We start from the raw sequence: 19,102 nt of genomic DNA, 5'->3' as shown, positions 1-19,102 counted from the left end.
TCCATTCTGCTTTGTTAGTAAAATGTGTTGCAAATGTCTTCCTCTCAGTCTGTGGGTTGAATTTTCATTTTCTTTCTGATGTCTTTTTATGAACAGATGTTCTAAATTTTAATATAGTTGCCTTTATCAATTTTTAAATTTCTGGTTAGCAGATTCTCACTCTAAGGAAAATATTATCCTATATTTTCTTCTAAAAGCTTTAAGGTTTTGCTTTTCATGTTTCAATCTTTAACTCAGAAGAGATTTCTGTGTCTAAGTTAGGATATAACTTTAGCTTTTCCCATTTGGATATCCAACTGTCCCAGCAGCAGCATTTTATTTAATAGTTACTCTGTTCTCCCCACTAAGCTGCCATGCCACTTCTGCCATATAAAGTCTCCTATATAACCGGCCTGTTTCTAGGTTCTCTATTTTGTTCCTGGGGTCCATTTATCTATCCCTGAGACAACAGAATATGACAATAATTCTTGATATTACATACATTCTTTTACTTTTTCAGTGGTCTTGGTCATTCTTGGGCCTTTGAACTTCCATATAAATTAGAGAATTAGCTTGTCAAGTTCCACAGTATAAATCCAATGTAGCTTAGCTACCTTGGTCTTGGCTACCTCACAGTACTGTGATTCTGTAAATGAAATATAGGGAGGTAATTGAATTTATATACTTAGCTTACAGCCAGCCTCTTCACTAAACTCTCATTATTTATGATTGCTTCTCTACAGATGCTTTTGAGTTTTCTATTTGAACAATGTTTCAGTTACCTATCACTGCACAGCAAACTACCCTAAAACTCAGTGGCTTGAAACAACCACCACTGATTATTTCTCACTGTTCTGTGGTTTGACTGGGCTCATCTGAAAGAATGAAAAACAAATTCACAGAATTGCTTCCTAGGAAGCAAAACACATCCCAAGCAGAATAAATAAAAAGAAATTCACATTGTAATTAAGCTGCAGAATACCAAAGATAAAAGAGCAGCTGGTCAGCAGCCCCCGTGTGCTCACAGCTGACAGCCAGCACCTACTCCAGCATATGAGTTACTCATTTTGAACACCACAGCCCAGTCCAGCCTCTAGATGGGTGCATCCCAACTCAACATCACGTGGAACAGAAAGGACTACCCAGTTGCTATCGGCAGTTAACCTCCGGCTACCCTCCCAACACTACTGCCTGGTTTGTCACTCTGGCCCCAGCTCAGGGTGGGTTTGCTTGTTTTCTGAAAAAGAAGAGTTCTCGGAGATCCCCCCTTATTCCTGTGAGACCAGCAATGTCTTAAACAGTATGTCTCTTCCAGACTTTAGTTATTTCACGCAGGAGGGTGACCTGGAGCTCCTAATTAGCCCATGGTGTTGGAAGCAGAACTCCTGTGCCATTTTACACAGATGAAGACACTAAATATGTAAGTAAACGTGTACACTTTCATATTATATAATCCAATCTTTTGCTTCCTTACAGAATTCATATTTTTAGAGGCAAAATCCCCACCTCATTATTTCTTGCCATGACTTTCGCAACCTTCTTACTGGCTTCCTCTTCTCATCATGCTCCCTTTCAATCCATCTGCAGTCAACTATGTAATCTTTACAAAATGGAGTCTGCTTTTAAAACTCCCCTTATTAAACGACTTCAGTGGATCCCATCTGCCTTTCAGGAAAAATACTTCCTACCAGCCTTATCTCTCACACCTCCTGCCCTTACGAAATTACTTTGTTTCCTCGCTGCTCCCTTCATCCCAGCATGCTTCATGCTCCACCTCAAAACACGTCACCTATCTGGCAAATGGTGTATCCTTCAAGATCAGCCCTGGGGTTGTCCCCAGGTCTTAGGAGTATTTTCTAAGACTCCCCCAGCCCCAAACCTCTTTATATCTTGGTCTCATTTAGTCCCTGTTTCTCATAGCACCCTCAGCTCTCATTTCTTGATTATGCTGTGCTCTTTCTTGGCTCTAGACTTCTGCACATCTTCTTCCTACTGTCTGACTCTTTCTTCAATTCCTCTCTCAAAAACTACTCATTTTTCAAAGTTCAACTTAAAGTCAGTTTTTTCTCCTGTGACACCACCCTATTTTGAGAGGACAGAATTGACTTCTTCCCTCTTTAAGCTAGCCTGAAAACTCTGTACATACCTCTACTATAGCCCCTCACATACACTGTGATGGTCTGTCTACCTCATCCACCGGACTGTGAGCATCCACGTTTTCATCATCTCTGAATCCCACAACCTAGCAGAGCACCTGGCACATTGCAAACGTCCCTAAAGATTGTTGCATGAATACATTTGGAAAGCTATAAATTACATAAAAACAAATTACAGAAGAAGCACAGCTTCTGGCTTCATTACATAAAAACATGCAATTTCTGCCTATCTCTGCCCTGGCCTCAAAGAAAAACAAATTTAATACTAAACTTTGGGGAAAGCAAGCAGGCCAGAAAGGGAAGTTTTGATTAGTGTCTAGCCCATGCATTCTCAATGGGCACTAGCACTCCCAAGGGGACAAGAATGGATCCTTGGGTATAAAATAATATTACACTTTTTATATATAAAGCACATGTATACATACACTATATAAACCAATAAACAATATATCTGCGATATTAAAATTTTATGGGGTAGGTGGAATTGGGGGAAAAAAGGTATCTAAAAAGCTTCTTTAAGGAGGAAAGAATGAAAAAAAGGTCGAGAAACATGAGTCTAGCCTCAGACAGCTAGGCCCCTGCTTCCTTGATTTTAAGTGCAATGTCTCAGGAAAATGCAAGAGATAGTCCTTGTCTTCCTTGCTACCAATTTCCTAGGCAAAGCATAGATATGCAACCTCCTTTTTAAACCCACCTCCTTTCCTGCCTAAGCACTGATCACACCTCTGCTTTACCCCCAAACCAAGGCTCTACCCTCTGCTCTAAAATTCTGTCTCAAAACATATCTGATGTTTTAGTTCAAATGCATTTGGTGAGGTACATCCATTAAACCCACTTCTTCTCCACTCTGGGCTGAGAAGTTCCAAATGAGCAATTATTCTGTTTTAGCTCTGTTAATCACATCTCTTTTCTAGCCCTCACCTCCATCATTCTATAACAGAAATTAAAAGCAGGATGAGAGCTGCTTTAAAAAAATTTTTTTAATAGAGTCTTCTGAAAAATAATGAATGCTCTTCCAATGTAAATAATCACTGTGGACTTATTAGGTAGATCCAGAAAAGTACTGATTCTACTTCCACCTGACCTTCTCTTCACTTCCGTTCCTACCACTGGCCATCACTATTTCTTGGACAACAGCTTTCTAATATGTCTCACCACTAATCTGCCCTCCACAGAAGTTATCTTCCTAAAACATACATCCAAGATGCTGTTTCTCTAAACCAAAACCTTCACCAATAAATCATTCACTCGGCAAATACTAAGTGAGTATCTACCATGCGCCAGCGGCTGTGCTGGTCTCTGGAGATTTCATAGAGAACAACAGTGATGGCCACTGCCCTCATGGAGCCTATGGTCAGGGGTGGGAAATAACATTAAATGAGGAGGCAAACATAACTACAAATTGTGTTGACTGATAAATACAAAGCAAAAACAACAACAAAATGAGAGTGCTATTAAAAAAGAAAAATAATGGGGACAGACCTACATTAGACTGGGTCAGGGGAGGCCTCTCCGAGTAGGTGTAATTTAACCTGAGATCTGAAGGAAGAAAAGGCAGCTAGGTAAAAAGTTGCAGGGAGAAGAGATTATTTCAGGCGGAGAAGAGAGTATTTCAGGCAGAGAAGAGTTTGGGGAAAGGGACAGGACTTAAAGCAGGAAAGATGCTGAGATGTCAGAGGAACCAACAGCCAGGATGGCTGAAATGTACTACAGTAGAATCTGGTTCCTCATTCCCAGTGGGATAAGGTTCACATCATCACCAAGAACTTTCACATTCTGGCCTCAACCCCCTTTCCCACCCTCCTTTTTACTACCTTCCTCTCATATGCAATCCACACTTTGAACACCCAACTACTTCCATTCCCACCCACAAGAGATCACGTTTCATACCTCCCCGCCAGTTCACGGTGTTGCCTCTGCCTAAAATGTTCCTTTTTTGAAGTGTTTCAGGTGCCACCAGGCACAATTTATCTCTTCCATTCTTTGTGATTCCAGAGCATTTTGTTTATAAAGCTTTTATATACTTTTTGTTTATATACTTTTAAGACTGATTTGTATTATAATTAGTTATGTATAATTTGTCTTCTCTACAAGAGTATGACTATAAACCACATCAGTTATTTTTGTATCTCCTTCCCTGATCTTTTCAACATAAAACACAATGCTCAGCAAATTTTTTGGATTTGTTTTAGTATGAGTTTTCATAATTAGGTTGCAGCTATAACATTTTAACTACATTATACTAGATTACTAGTATTAAGTTGCAAAGTATTTGTTTTAGAACAATAAACAGTTTGTAATCATAGCCAAGTCTTTGTAGAAAACCAATAAAGATAATTAAGAAATAAAAATATAAATAAAATACTCCCTCAGCATCACTCAGAGTAAAACAGACAAAGGATATTTCCCTTAATATTTACTGAGGCATGCCCTAGAATTAAGTTTCCTTGCCACAGTCAAAAGTAATCAGAAGATAAAGGAAAAACAGGTTTGCCACTTTTAGAAAAACAGAAGTATAATTACTTGATAAGGTCTTCTAAATGATAGCTAGTCCAATATCAGTCCACCCAGGTACATTCAAAGAAAGTACTAACCTCTTTTTCCCTGAGTACCATTCAATGAAGAACCAATGTAAAACAAGAGGAAGCATAGCCATAAATCCAAGATAGAGCCAATCATAAAGTTCTGGAGACTCTGTGCAAGGCTGACAATATTTCTGTGCATTTGTTCTCTGTCCTCTTGGACACACCTATGATATATAAGAACAGTATTTTATGTACATATATTATCCTAGAACATTAACAACCCCAAAAAATCATTCACTAAGACATCACATTTCAATTTAAACATCTGTTTACATGTGCATCTTTTAAAAATAAAAGAGAAAGCATAAGTAAAATAAAAAGCAATCTACATTGTATTTGCTATACCTGTATAATGTTATTAAAGGACTCTTTATTAAGTTACTAAAATAGTTGACTAATATTACGTGAAAAACCTAGTTATTAACACCATATAAAAATTGCAGAGAAATGCTCTGGAGTTGTAATGCTAAATTATTGTCCAAGTCACTTTTCTATATTAATAAAAAGTAATTAGAAATTATTATAAAACTATCAAATTAAAAAACTTAATAACTGTGACCGTCAAGATGTATTATAGGTATATAATCAATATGACAACACAAATAAGGATTTTATTAATGCCTCCATATTCTTTTACAAGTTGAATACATTGAAGAAAAAAGTTATTCTACATGTGACAATATTTCAGAAGCAAAAAGATTTTACAAATGAAATAACATACAAATGTTAAGACTTACCCCACATTCTCCATATATTTCAGTTGAGCCATTTTTAAATAACAGGGTCTTCCCACAATAAAGTCCAAGGCATGCTGGTTGAATATCGACAGCTTTTTAAAAACAAATGCCAGTATAGTAACATCTTTCGTGATTATAAAAAATAAGGTAATAAGAGCTGAAACATTTGGCAGAAATATCTCAACACACTTTCAATTAAAAAATATGTATTAGACAAAAGTCTTGATGCATTTATTTAAAGTTTTCCTTTTACACTGTGACACTACTGAAGGTTACATGGAACCTTATAGCTAATACTGTTCCTTAAGATTAAGGTCCTCAACCAGCAGAGTGGACTTTATGCCCACAACTCAAAGCCTAACCTGGTGCATCTCCAATGGCTCCAACCAGCCATTCCCCTTGATTAGATGGTCTAGACTTTTGAATTTCCTTTTTTTTTTTTTAAACTAGAGGACTAAGAGAGGATCGATACTTTTTATTTTGCCCAGTCAGGACATTAAGTGCGAGCATACACACGAAATCTATTATCACCTTCCTTCATGACAGAACACCCTTTAATACCAGAAAAGCAGAAAGGACATAAGTTCAGAATAAAGGGAAGGCCTTTAAAGTAAATACATTCACCTTACAAGAAGCTTGTAAAATTATCCTAACTTTGGTCATTTTTGTAGAGGACAAGTGAAGATTTCATCAAGGCTGTCACTGGGCCTCTGACCAATACTTAGGAACCACTGCATTAGAATCAACCCTCTGATCTCAAGGCTTGGACAACATAAAAAGCAGCTCTTTTTAACCAAAAAACTCAGGGCCTACAGATTGTCTTTGACCTCATCTACAGGGAGAAACTATCGAAGGAGTTTTTTTCATCAGTGACATCTGATTCCCTTCAATCATTGATTCATTCATTCAGTAAACATGCATTAAGTGTCTGATTCCACTGGTGAAGGGCCCCTAAAGATCCACGGAGGAACATGACAGAGTCCCTACCCTCAAAGAACCTACAGCCTAGTGTGGAATAAATCCAAAACAACTGTGGTCAAATGTGAATTAACTTGGGAAATTATGCATTTTATGGCTCTTGAACAATCATTTCCCAAATTCTTCATGAATTCACAATCTAGAGACTGCCTGATCCACAATACTCTTTCTTCTTTCAAATTCAAGTAGACTTTTTTTCTTTCTCCTTGTGCTGAAGAGAAAAATAGAAATGGCACTGACTAAAATGCCTCAAGTTTAATATTTTCACTTTTATCAAATTTCTGACTTTTTAAAAAACCCATGGGCTTCTTTACCTTACTTGGCACTTATTTTTATACCAGTTGTAATCACAATGTTCTAAACTAAGAGACGGAAACGAGTTGTTTCAGATTTTTTGAGAAGGCAGAAGGTAAAGAATTGGAAACCTTCTATACCGGTTTTGCATCTAGCAGATGCATAATAAATACATTTGAGTGTAAATAATCTAAAATTTCTCAAAATCCAAGGCCTGAAAACCGGTATGATAAACTGAACGCAAGAGCTTACCGTCGACCAAAATAACCCTAGCTCCCACTGTACGCTCACTTTCCCCTTTCATTTCCTTTAGTAAAGAAGGTCTAGATTTTTTACTTTTTTGCAACCGTCATGCCCCTTTGTGAAGGGCCCCCCAAACTTAACGTTTGATGCTGAAGCAGGACACAACAGTTAAGCTGCAATTAGCTTCTGCTTCCTTTCCTGTTTTCCTGCACTTACGCCCGCGCTTTAAATTGTCAAGTCAACCCTCAGGAATGTTAAACAAAGGGACCGAAGCAAAGGGACTGAGGTGACATTTTGAACAAACAGCAAAGGCCTGGCCTTTTCCCCAGGTACGCAGCCGGCGTCCCCTCTGCAGTCGGTCTCCCCGCTGCAGCTTGTCTGGAGCAGAGACTATCCCTATCCTACCTCGGCCCGGCCAAGAGCGGCTGGGAGCAAGGGACAAGTATTCGCCGCTATCCGGAGGCCACCCGCTGTGGCCGAGCCCAGAGCTGGGAGCGTAGGGAAGAAGCAGAGACTAGGATAAATGCTTCCCGGGACCTCGGCAACCACTCACCCATCGGCAGCTTGTAGGTTTCCTTGGAGAGGTTCGTGGATCAGCCGACCCGGCCGCAGCGCCCGGACATCCGGGCCAAAGCCGCCTCGACGGCTCCGCCTCCTGGTAACCCGGGCGACCGCCCCGAAGCCCCGCCCCGCCTCGCGCTCCCCGGTCTCGGCTCGAAGGCCCCGCCCTTGAGGTGGCGCTGCGGCCTGGCCCTCTGGCGCGGAGGAGGCGGGTGGACAGGCGGCTGGAAGCGCGAGTGGCCGTGCAGTAGTCGATTCCCATCTGGACGCAGACGATGGCGAGCCTGCTGGCTGTGCCCCGGCTGCCTCCGCACGACCCGAGGACGCCGGCTCTGTCGGTGGTGGACATGCACACGGGCGGCGAGCCCCTGCGCATCGTGCTGGCGGGGTGTCCGGAGGTGGTCGGCCCCACGCTGCTGGCCAAGCAGCGCTACATGCGGCAGCACCTCGACCACGTGCGGCGACGGCTCATGTTCGAGCCCCGGGGGCACCGGGACATGTATGGGGCTGTGCTGGTGCCGAGCGAGCTGCCTGACGCGCACCTGGGCGTCCTGTTCCTGCACAACGAGGGCTACAGTTCCATGTGCGGCCACGCGGTGCTGGCTCTGGGCCGGTTCGCGCTCGACTTCGGGCTGGTGCCAGCGCCCCCCGCCGGCGCCCGCGAGGCCCTGGTCAACATCCACTGCCCGTGCGGGCTGGTGGCCGCCTTCGTGGAGTGCAAGGGCGGCCGCAGTGGCGGCCCGGTGCGCTTCCACAGCGTCCCGGCCTTCGCGCTGGCCACAGGTAACCGGCGGGACCCTTCCGGCCCTGCAGCCCAGGACCCAACTAATTACACTGTCCCTCTGGGCTGGAACCCACGCAGCGCAACTAACCCACCCCACAAAGCCTTTACAATCAGTAAAAAGGTAATTCTAAATAACTGCAAGTGTGTGTCAGCACCTTGCCCTTGCGAATTTGTGCATGCAATTTGATTACCCCGCAGATCTATCCGTCTGTGGTTTGGGGAGAGTCTTGAGGGGTACAGAATTCCGTGTTTCCCTTACTCGGCGCCTCGTTCTCCACTCGTCAGGCATTCCTAGAGATTTCACAGTTGGATAAGGCAAGGTCCACTAGGGTCAACGAAAGTGCAAAGAACCGAGGCTCCAGGCTGGCTCAGAATATGATTGCTAGACACATTATTACCCCCTGACAAGTTAGTAAACACGTTACTAAAAGTCATCTGTAAAAATTGCCTTCCCCACTTCTTGGGGGAAGAATTAAATATTTTTGAGAAGATACAGAAGTTGCTGGTCTAATTCTTTAAGAACAGGTACAGACGTTGCCTGGGTCCAAATCCTGACACCCCCTTAAAGCTATGGAAACTTAGTCAAACTACTGACGCCCTCCGTGTCCATTGTATCTTAATTTGTTATTGAGGTTTTTTTTGAGGATTTAATGAGAGTATGCAAGGTATTAGAATTAAAAAAAAAATCTTCCTAGACATAGAAAGACTGCAGAATATATAGGGTTGCTAGTTATAGTTCTCTAGGGGTGCAGAGCCTTTAAAAGGCTTTGGTGGGTTCTCTAGTCCAGAGCCTGTATGTCATGTAAAACAGAGTGTCTGTAACTATTCATCCTTGCAAAGAGGGAGATTCCTACAAATTCTATCAGTGAAGGCTGAATTCTATCAGGATGCTTTAGTAGTCTGACTGGAAGTGAGCTGGGAGCTAATTTAGTCAATCCAGCAATAAGGTTATCACTCCGTTTCTTCAAAGTCTTCAAGCCGTGCAAATCATTCTGTTAATTTTATCTTGATTCTCCTCGTGGATTTGGGTTCCAGTTTAGCCTGATTATAAATGTTATGAATGATGCAGTAATAGCCCAGGTGTTTAAGAGTCTTAGAATACCTCAGGCAGCTGAAACACACAAGTTGATAAAGAATGCCACTGGGCAGACTGATGCCACTTTCCCAGAAAGAATGGTGTCGCGTCTGGATTGGGAGGGAACTTGAGGGAGACAGGAATTTATGTTAGGATTGCATCTTTAAAAACCTCAGCAGTTAACTAGCTTGGCTACCTGATTTCCCCTTAGGCAACCCCAGCAGCAGATTAGAAGCACTCTAGATTTTGTGGGAAATGACAGCTGGCAGCAGGATCACCAACTATGTACATCATGGTTTGGGGTTGGCTAGGGCAGGGGCAGCCAACCCCACAAGCACAGTAGTTCCTGAAAACATCACTGTGTGACCATAATATGATCAGTGGGCATTAATGGTCACTTTGAGCCATTAAGAAAACGAAATCCTTAAATTCTCTACTTTGAAAATTGCATAAAAGGCAGATGGATAGTGTCCAAGATCACGGCTCTGTCCCTCCCCATCTCTGTGACCTTGTGGAAGGGATTCCATACCTCAATGTCTTCTATAAAGTGAGGATGACAACAGTCCCTACCTCAGGATTGCTAAGTTCATCTCCACTCCACCCAGCTAAAATGAAGACTGTTTAGTTTTATTCACTGTATTTAAGTGCTAGAACAGTACACAGTCAATGAATATTTGTTGTGTAAATAAATGAAATTCAGAGAAGAATATGCTGATTGGCAAATGTAAATATCTGTCCTCTTAAGAGCCCTATTCCAGTTGGAAGTTAAACTTTTGGCTTTAATATTAACATTTATTGTATTCCTAATCTGTGCCCACCGTTCCCCACACATTATCACATGGAATTCTCAAAACAGTCCCTTTAGGAGGGAAACAGCAATTCCATTTTACGCATGAGGACTTCAAAGCCACACTTAGCTTTCCCCATTCTGGCAGTCCCACATTTCCATCTATTTCCTGAGTCTCCTTTCATTAAACCTGCTTTTCATGTTGCATCAGCATCAAGATAAAGACATTTTTGATTCACTTTTGCTCTTAAGTTGCACAGGTGTGTTTTATTCTTTTGATTATAAACTTGCTCTGCTTTGACACATCATGTGTTAAAAGGGTCCTGTGGTTCTACTCCAACTGGTAGCCCCCTGGTATCTTTGTATGACTCACTGTGCAAACTCAGGAATACAAGAACTATTTTATTTTTCACAACTTAATTTCTGAATTTGAGACCCCTCTCTGCCCTGTTGGTTGACTTAGCCTCATCCTTCCACGGGCTGGCCCCTTTTCTGATATCTGCATGAGAGGCACCTACATTTTCCTTCATAGTTTTCACACATTCATGTCCCAGAATTTCCTCTCTCTCTGCCTCTATGATGTTTTCTAGAAAAGATCTTCAGAATAGTTAACAAAATATGTATGTATGATTTAGGAAAAACATGGCATTCATGTTCTAAAACTTATGCAAACCTCATTAACTTAAAAATAGAAAGATGTACTGAGCTAAAGGTCTATTAATTACATGATGCATACTCATTTTGAAAATGGATTTTTGCTCCATTCCTTTCTATGATAGGAAAAAATACCCCCATCCCAACCCCCAGAAATACACATATATTTAAAATGCTGTGAATTTTATTGCTGAAATACTAAAACAAACTTATTTTCAAACATATCTTTTTTAGATCTCCTAGTGGATGTTCCCGGTCATGGAAAGGTGGTGGTGGACATTGCATATGGTGGCGCATTTTATGCGTTTGTTAGTGCTGAAAAGTTAGGACTTGATGTTTGTTCCACAAAGACGAGGGACCTCATGGATGCAGCAAGTGCAGTGACAGAAGCAGTGAAAGCTCAGGTCAGTACAGATGCTGCTATCATAGCAGATACCCTCCTCTGTGACATGGAGGAAATAAAAATGACATGTCTATACAGAAAATTAAATATCTCTGAGTTCAAATTATCAGTAGTACTAAGAATAGGGTACTGGTTATAATCTTAGACTCTAGAGCAAGACTACCTGAGAGTTGTAGTTTTGCTACTTGTAGCTTTTATAACCTTGAACAAGTTACATAACTTCCATGTGCCTCAGTTTTCCTAGCTATAAATGGAAATTATGAAATACCTGCTTCATAGGGAGTTGTAAGAATAAATCAATATGTGTAAAGGACTTAGAATAGTGCCTAGCCATAGTAAATGTTCAATAAATGATAACTATTATTAACTTTAATAATACATAATAATAATATAATTTGTGGTTACTTAAACATAGAAAATGTATTATATAATATTCCACTAATTTGAAATGCTTTGATATATGTGGTCATTCTGCAAAACTTGAAAATAATGAATGTAAAATATAGCTTACAAAATAGATTTCATTAAATCTGATCAGACTTTCTCTTATTTCACAGAGAACATTAATTCCTAGTTAGTGAATTTTTCCTATATTGCTAAGAAGTTACTTAAATAACCACTCAAGTAACTCTAGTTTGGCTTGGGAAAACTATTGTTATAAAATCAGTTTAGATAATAAATAATTCCAGAATATTCTTTCCTTTCTAGCACAAGTGTGCGTTTTTACCTAATTGGAACCTATATATAAAACTCAATTTTACCTAATTGGGATCTATATATAAAACTCATATACATATTTAAATGTTTTAGCGTATGAGAATTTATCATTCTAAGTAAAAAATAACTTAGGAAAGATAGAATCTAATATACTTCTAATTATTTATGGGCCTATTTAACATATCTGAGGCTTTATTTTAACATGATAACTTATAACTTTATAACTTAAATAACAAAATGAATATATACCATATCCCTGTTCTAAATTATCATTTTTCCAGGACTGTCAATGCCAATAGGTAGAATTATTTTATCATAGTAACTTCTGAAACTCTGAATTTACATCCATTTTCTGTTCTAGTAAGCAGACAGCTAATAGTTTGAGTTAACAATTTGACACAAAATAATTTGACCTTATTTTTAATAAAATCAAGAGAAAAAGGCATTGTTTTCTTAATAAAAGGAGTAATTTTGAAGTTCTCAAAGCTAGAACTTCTCACCAAGGTGGCACGGGGTGGACTTTGAGGGAGGAAGGATTCTGAAAAAAATATGAGTAGTTCTGTCGGTGATGAAGCAGGCAGTAGGACTACTTTGTGAATTGCTGATTATTCGTACTGCAAATGCAGATTTAGGCAAAGGCCATTTGCCGGGGGGAGGGAGCTAAAGTAAATATAAAATAAATTCATCTTTGTCCTTTTAGCAAACATTTACCAAGGACTTATTGTATGTTGGACACCATGCTAGATGCTGGAGACCCAGAGGAAGAACAGACCCCACGACCTTCAAGGAGCTCAGTCTAGTGGGGGAAGCATCCCTGTGGGCAGTGTGATGTACTGGTGCTATTGTGGAGGTGGGGCATAGGGGCTTTAAGAGGTCAGAGAACAAAGATCCAATATACGAGCCTCTTTAACTGGGTTATAGATGGACTCTTTGGATTTTAAGAATCCAAATCTCTTCAACTGCTTTAAATGACAGGTAAGTGGTAGTGGAAGATGCTAACTGTAAGGGTACAATGGAAGTAAGGTTATAGTAATCTCAGCCAAGCTACCCGGCATTACAGGAATCCAGAAGTTAAACAACCACACCTCCCAAGTACAGGAAGCATTGCACATTTGGACCTGACCAAGCTTTACCACTGACGTGACCTAGCTACCCTGCCAGTGCCTGCTTCTCTCTGTGTGTACCTGCTGCTTTTTATGATACTGACTTCATCCTTTATGTCTTTTTTTACCCATCCAATTGTTTCTCTTACCTAATAGCTTCTGCATCCTTATACTTTTTGCTTGCTCATGGCCTCTGACAGTTCTTGTATCTATCAGTGGTATTAATTTCAGCTCTAGATACTCATTGCTTGATTTTTCTACATTATCCCCTTCAAGTTCCTGAGGGTGAGAGTAGGATTGCCTTAGCTCCTCCTGCTTGAGCAGCCATGGCTGGCCTGTGAATTGACCATCCTGGGGTCAATGCTGGGGTCAGTGCTTCAAAGAGTATGTGTTTTGGGAGGTATGTGTATAAAATAGGACTGTTCCTTTAGTAGAGGCTATGTGCAGGCCGACTTCCTTAGAAAGGGCTCAAAGTATAAGAATCATAACTTCCAACAAAACTATCTTTATTCATCTAGAGAAAGATAGAATTTCTAGTATTTAATGCTGTGACCCAAAAAATGTTTTTTAAATGATAAAGATGGAAAAATTATGTCTAAGAGTACCCCATATATGTTATTTAAAAGATAAGTTTGAATGAAAATATTTATTTTATGTGTGGTTGATAATTATTTTATTTACAGTTTAAAATTAATCATCCTGACAGCGAAGACCTTGCCTTTCTATATGGAACTATATTAACAGATGGAAAAGATGCTTATAGTGAGGAACCAACCACCAACATCTGTGTGTTTGCAGATGAACAGGTATTAAAACTGGAATTTTTAGGCACACAGCCAGGTAATATGGAACTAGAACACTGTGAGCACTCTCATCTTCATTTATTCTGCAACAGGTTGACAGAAGTCCTACCGGCTCAGGAGTAACAGCCCGAATTGCCCTACAGTATCACAAAGGGCTTCTAGAACTGAACCAGACCAGAGCCTTTAAAAGCAGTGCAACCGGCTCAGTATTCACAGGGAAGGCTGTGAGGGTGAGTGGCACCCTTAGCTTCTCATTTGTAAGCATGTTACTTTTGAGACTGTGGAGACCTAAGTTGGGTGTTAGATAAGTTTCTTCACTTAGCTCTTAGAAGAGAATTTTAAGACAGGCCTTAAAAAACTTCTGTTCAGCTAGGATATTGGTTTTCAAAGTGTGGAAAGGACCTTGGGGTCCTATCCATGGGTCCACAAAGTCAAAGTTATATTCATAATAATACTGAGACGTTGCTTCCTTTTCACTTTCATTCTCTCACAAATGTACAGTGGAGTTCTCCAGGAGCTACATGATGGGTGATATCCCAACAGATTGAATTCAGAAACAAATACGAGAATCTAGCTGCCTTTTGTTAAGCCAGACATTAAAGAGATTTGCAAAAATGCAAAAAATGCCATATTTCTCAATTTTTTTTGTTTTGGCAGATATAGTTATTTTCACAAAAATTTGTTGTTTATGACAAAATGTAATCGGTTTATTATTTTTAAATGCATTAATGAACAAATTTTTTTTTTTGAATTTTAGAATTTTATTTACTATTTTTATACAGCAGGTTCTTAACAAATATCTTTAATTCCCAATATAGCAAATATTAATTGATATAACTGAAATAAACAAAAACTCTTTGAGGTCCTAAAATCTTTTTAAATTGAAGTATAGTTGATTTACAATATTGTGTTAGTTTCAGGTATACAACATAGTGATTCAGTATTTTTGCAGATTATATTCCATGGTAGGTTATTATGAGATGTTGGGTATAATTCTCTGTGCTATACAGTATATCCTTGTTGCTTATCTATTTTATAGGTAGTAGTTTGTATCTGTTAATCCCATACCCCTAATTTGTCCCTACCCTCTTTCCTTTCCCTTTGGTAAGCACAAGTTTGTTTTCTATATCTGTGAGTATGTTTCTGTTTTGCATATACATTTATTTGTATTATTTTTTAGATTCTACAAATAAGTGATATCATATAGTATTTGTGTTTCTCTGTCTGACTTTCACGAAGCACAATATTCTCTCCATCCACGTTAATAATGGCATCCATAATAATGGCATTATTTCACTGTTTTTTATGGCTGAGTAATATTCCATTGTGTGTGTGTGTGTGTGTGTGTGTGTGTGTGTGTGTGTGTGTGTGTGTACCACATATTTTTAATCCAATCATCTGTTGATGGACACTTGGGTTGCTTTCCCGTCTTGGCTCTTGTAAAAATAGTGCTGCTATGAACATTGGGGTGCATGCATGTTTTTGCATTAGTGTTTTCATTTTTTCCAGATATATACCCAGGAGTAGAATTGCTGGATCATATGGTAGTTCTATTTTTAATTTTTTGAGGAACCTCCATATTGTCTTCCATAGTGGCTGCACCAATTTACATACCTACCAACAGTATAGGAGGGTTCTCTTTTCTCCACATCCTCACCAACATTTGTTATTTGTAGACTTTTTGATGATAGCCATTTTGATTGGTGTGAGGTGGTACCTCATTGTGGTGTAGATTTGCATTTCTCTAACAATTTCATGTGCCTGTTAGCCATTTGTATGTCTTCTTTGGAAAAATGTCTATTCAAGTCTTCTGCCCATTTTTTTTAAAAGATTTTTTGATGTGGATCATTTTTTAAGTCTTTATTGAGTTTGTTACAATATTGCTTCTGTTTTATGTTTTGGTTTTTTGGCCCTGAGGCATGTGGGATCTTAGCTCCCCAACCAGGGATCAAAGCCACACCCCCTGCATTGGAAAGCAAAGTCTTAACCACTGGATGACCAGGGAAGTCCCTTCTGCCCATTTTTTGATTGGATTGTTTGGTTTTCTTGATATTGAATTGTATGAGCTATTTGTACATTTTGGAAATTAAGCCCTTGTTGGTCACATCATTTGCAAGTATTTTCTCCCATTCCATAGGTTGTCTATTTGTTTTATTGATGGTTTCCTTTGCTGTGCAAAAGGCTTTAAGTTTAATTAGGCCCCATTTGTTTATTTTTGCTTTTATTTCTTTTGCCTTAGGAGACAGATCCAAGAAAATATTGCTACTACTTATGTCAAAGAGTGCCTATGTTCTCTTCTTCCAGATTTCACAGCACTACTTATTGAAGAGACTGTCTTTTCTCCATTGTATATTCTTGCCTCCTTTGTCATGTATTGACTATAGGTGCGTGGCTTTGTTTCTGGGCTCTCTATTCTGTTCCATTGATTTATTTGTCTGTTTTTGTGCCAATACCATGCTGTTTTGATTACTATAGCTTTGTAGTATAGTCCAAAGTCTGGGAGGGTTATACCTCCAGCTTCATTCTTTTTTCTCAGGATTGCTTTGGCAATTTCGGGGCTTTTATGGTTCCATATATATTTTAGGATTCTTTGTTCTGGTTCTGCGAAAAATGGCCTGGGTATTTTGATAGAGGTTGCATTAAATCTGTAGATTGCTTTGGGTAGTATGGCCATTTTAATAATATTATTTCTTCCAATCCAAGAGCATGGAATATCTTTTCATTTGTTTAAATCATCTTCAGTTTCCTTCATCAGTGTTTTATAGTTTTCAGCATATAGGTCTTTCACCTCCTTGGTTAAGTTTATTCCTAGGTATTATTTTTTTGACCTGATTTTAAATGGGATTGTTTTTTACTTTCTGATATTTCATTATTGGTGTATAGAAACGTGACCGATTTTTGTATATTAATCTTGTATCCTGCAACCTTGGTGAATTTATTTATTAGTTCTAATAGTTTTAGAGTGGAGACTTTAGGGTTCACTATATAGAGTATAATTTCATCTGCAAATAGTGACAGTTTTACCTCTTCCTTTCCAATATGGATAACTTTTATTTCTTTGTCTTGTCTGATTGCTATGGCTAGGATTTCCAATACTAGGTTAAATAGAAGTGGTGAAAGTGGGCATCCTTGTCTAGTTCCTGAATTTAGTGGGAAGGCTTTCAGCTTTTCACCATTGAGTATTATACTAGCTGTGGGTTTGTCATAAATGGCCCCTATTATGTTGATATGTTCTTGCTATACCCACTTTGATGAGAGTTTTTAATCATGAATGGATGTTGAATTTTGTTGAATACTTTTTCTGCATCTGTTGAGATGATTATGTGGTTTTTGTCTTTCCTTTTGTTAATGTAGTATATCACATTGATCAATTTGTACATGTTGAACCATCCTTGTGACCCTGGTATAAATCCAGCTTGATCATGGTGTATGATCCTTTTTATGTATTCTTGGATTTGGTTTGCTAATATTTTGTTGAGGATTTTTGCATCTATATTCATCAAAGATATTGGCCTGTAATTTTCTTTTTTAAGTGTCTTTGTCTGGTTTTGGTATCAGGGTAATGGTGGGTGAGGTCCTCAAATCTTAGGGTATAAAGGGATCCTGAGACCAAAATGTTTGAGAACCATTAAATTAGGGTTTGGATTTTTTTTGTTTTTATTCTATAGGAATGTTCCATTTTATATAATAAGATGTGAAAGTCCTGAAAAGTTGTGGAAAGTATTATTTTTGTAACGGAATCAAATTATAAGTGAGCTGACAGCTAATTAATGAATTTACTCATAGTAGTAAGTAAAATCTACTGTAGTATGACTAAATTGCATCTAATAAATGAATCTACTCACGAAGAGTCCTTTAATATAGCAGATAACTTATCCTAATAAAGACTTTTATATCCTAATGTAGCTGTTTTTAAAGTTCTTTTCTGAATATGGAATTTGCTTTAAGTTAGGGATTTGTATATAATACGCTGAACTTATGGGATACCAAACCACTTATGTTATACGCAAAAACTTGGAATACGTTATCTTCAAGTCTGAGACTCAAGACAAAATAATAATCGACAACATTTATTGGGTGCTTCACTATGTGTCAATTTCCAAGCTAAGCACTTCACATATACCGTCTCTTTTAATTCTCCCAAGAATCCTCTGAGGTCAGTGATGTTATCATCCTTTTTTCACAAGTGATAAAATGGAGAATTAGAGTTTAGATAACTTGCCAGAGGTCAAACAGACAGGTAACAGAGCCAGGCTATGCATGTGGGTCCCTCTGAGCAGAGCCTGTACTGTTAACCACCATATTTTCTTGCTCTTAGGCAAACGTTTGATGCAGATGGGCAGTTTCACCCACGTGAGAGTGAACTCAACTCTCAACCACCCACTAATGATGACTCCCAAAGCTTCATCCCTACCATGCTTACCTGTGCCTCTCTCCTGAGTCTGACACTGTCCACTAAACTCATCTCAAGATGATTGTCCCAGAGATATCGCAAACTCAACTTGTTTACAAGTTCTTCCTTCCTAAATATGTTCTTCCTGTCTCATTCCCCATCTCAGTTAATGGTGGCGCCAGCTTCACTTCCAAGCTAGAAATATGGTCATATTTAACTCATCTCTATTCCTCACCTCCTACGTACATCAGTCCCCAGGTCTATCAATTCTGCCTCCAAAGTATCTCTATATTTTGTTCTCCATTCTCTGAAAACTGCCCTCCTGTCTCTAGATTTAATTGATGAATTAAGGTTACCTCTTAACAGATTGCTGGGTTTCTAGTCTCTCTTCTCTCCAATTTGTTCCCCACTTTACAGCTCAACTAAATCAAAAACACAAATCCAGTCACTTACCTTAAAAACCTCCCATTGCCTATATGATTAACTCTTGGGTTCTCTTTAAAATGATAAAAATTGAGAATACAACTTTTAGGCTAGATAAACTATGAGGGCAGTATCTTGATATTCTCTTTTCACCTTCTTTTTTCAGGAAGTAAAATGTGGTGATTTTAAAGCTGTTATAGTGGAAGTATCTGGACAAGCCCATTACACAGGTACAGCAAGCTATATAGTAGAAGATGATGACCCACTGAGGGATGGATTTCTTCTCAAATGACTTATATGACTTTTAAGGGCTTTCTTTAAATTGTTATCATAAGTAATTTTTCTCTGAATTACGTGGAAAACTGTATCCAAATTGTACATGTAAGCCAACTAACATTCTTCTTAAAATAATACACTGTGGTTAAAT

The 19,102-nt window shown here is 38.9% G+C and overlaps 2 protein-coding genes across 5 annotated transcripts in view; one reads left to right on the top strand and one right to left on the bottom strand.

The window, feature by feature from the left end:
• Window positions 1–7,617, bottom strand: part of JKAMP (JNK1/MAPK8 associated membrane protein) — an 18,829-nt gene extending 11,212 nt beyond the window's left edge. For 2 of the 4 annotated variants that reach the window (XM_061182621.1, XM_061182625.1), the window contains exons 1-3: window positions 7,526–7,617; window positions 5,458–5,549; window positions 4,730–4,884 (exon numbers count right to left, since the gene is read on the bottom strand). In XM_061182621.1, coding sequence (XP_061038604.1) covers window positions 4,730–4,884; window positions 5,458–5,549; window positions 7,526–7,529 — 251 coding nt within the window. In that variant the 5' untranslated portion in view covers window positions 7,530–7,617. The remainder of the gene's footprint in view (window positions 1–4,729; window positions 4,885–5,457; window positions 5,550–7,525) is intronic. The other 2 variants (XM_061182622.1, XM_061182624.1) reach the window with 2 other exon arrangements.
• Window positions 7,588–19,102, top strand: L3HYPDH (trans-L-3-hydroxyproline dehydratase). The gene is made up of 5 exons (XM_061182620.1): window positions 7,588–8,316; window positions 11,068–11,237; window positions 13,740–13,862; window positions 13,952–14,089; window positions 18,842–19,102. The coding sequence occupies exons 1-5, from the start codon at window positions 7,809–7,811 to the stop codon at window positions 18,965–18,967; spliced, it is 1,065 nt and encodes a 354-aa protein (XP_061038603.1). The 5' UTR covers window positions 7,588–7,808; the 3' UTR covers window positions 18,968–19,102.

Source organism: Eubalaena glacialis, chromosome 2 (assembly GCF_028564815.1).
Source record: "Eubalaena glacialis isolate mEubGla1 chromosome 2, mEubGla1.1.hap2.+ XY, whole genome shotgun sequence".
Taxonomy (NCBI): Eukaryota; Metazoa; Chordata; class Mammalia; order Artiodactyla; family Balaenidae; genus Eubalaena; species Eubalaena glacialis.
This window is presented reverse-complemented; position numbering and strand designations above follow the sequence as displayed.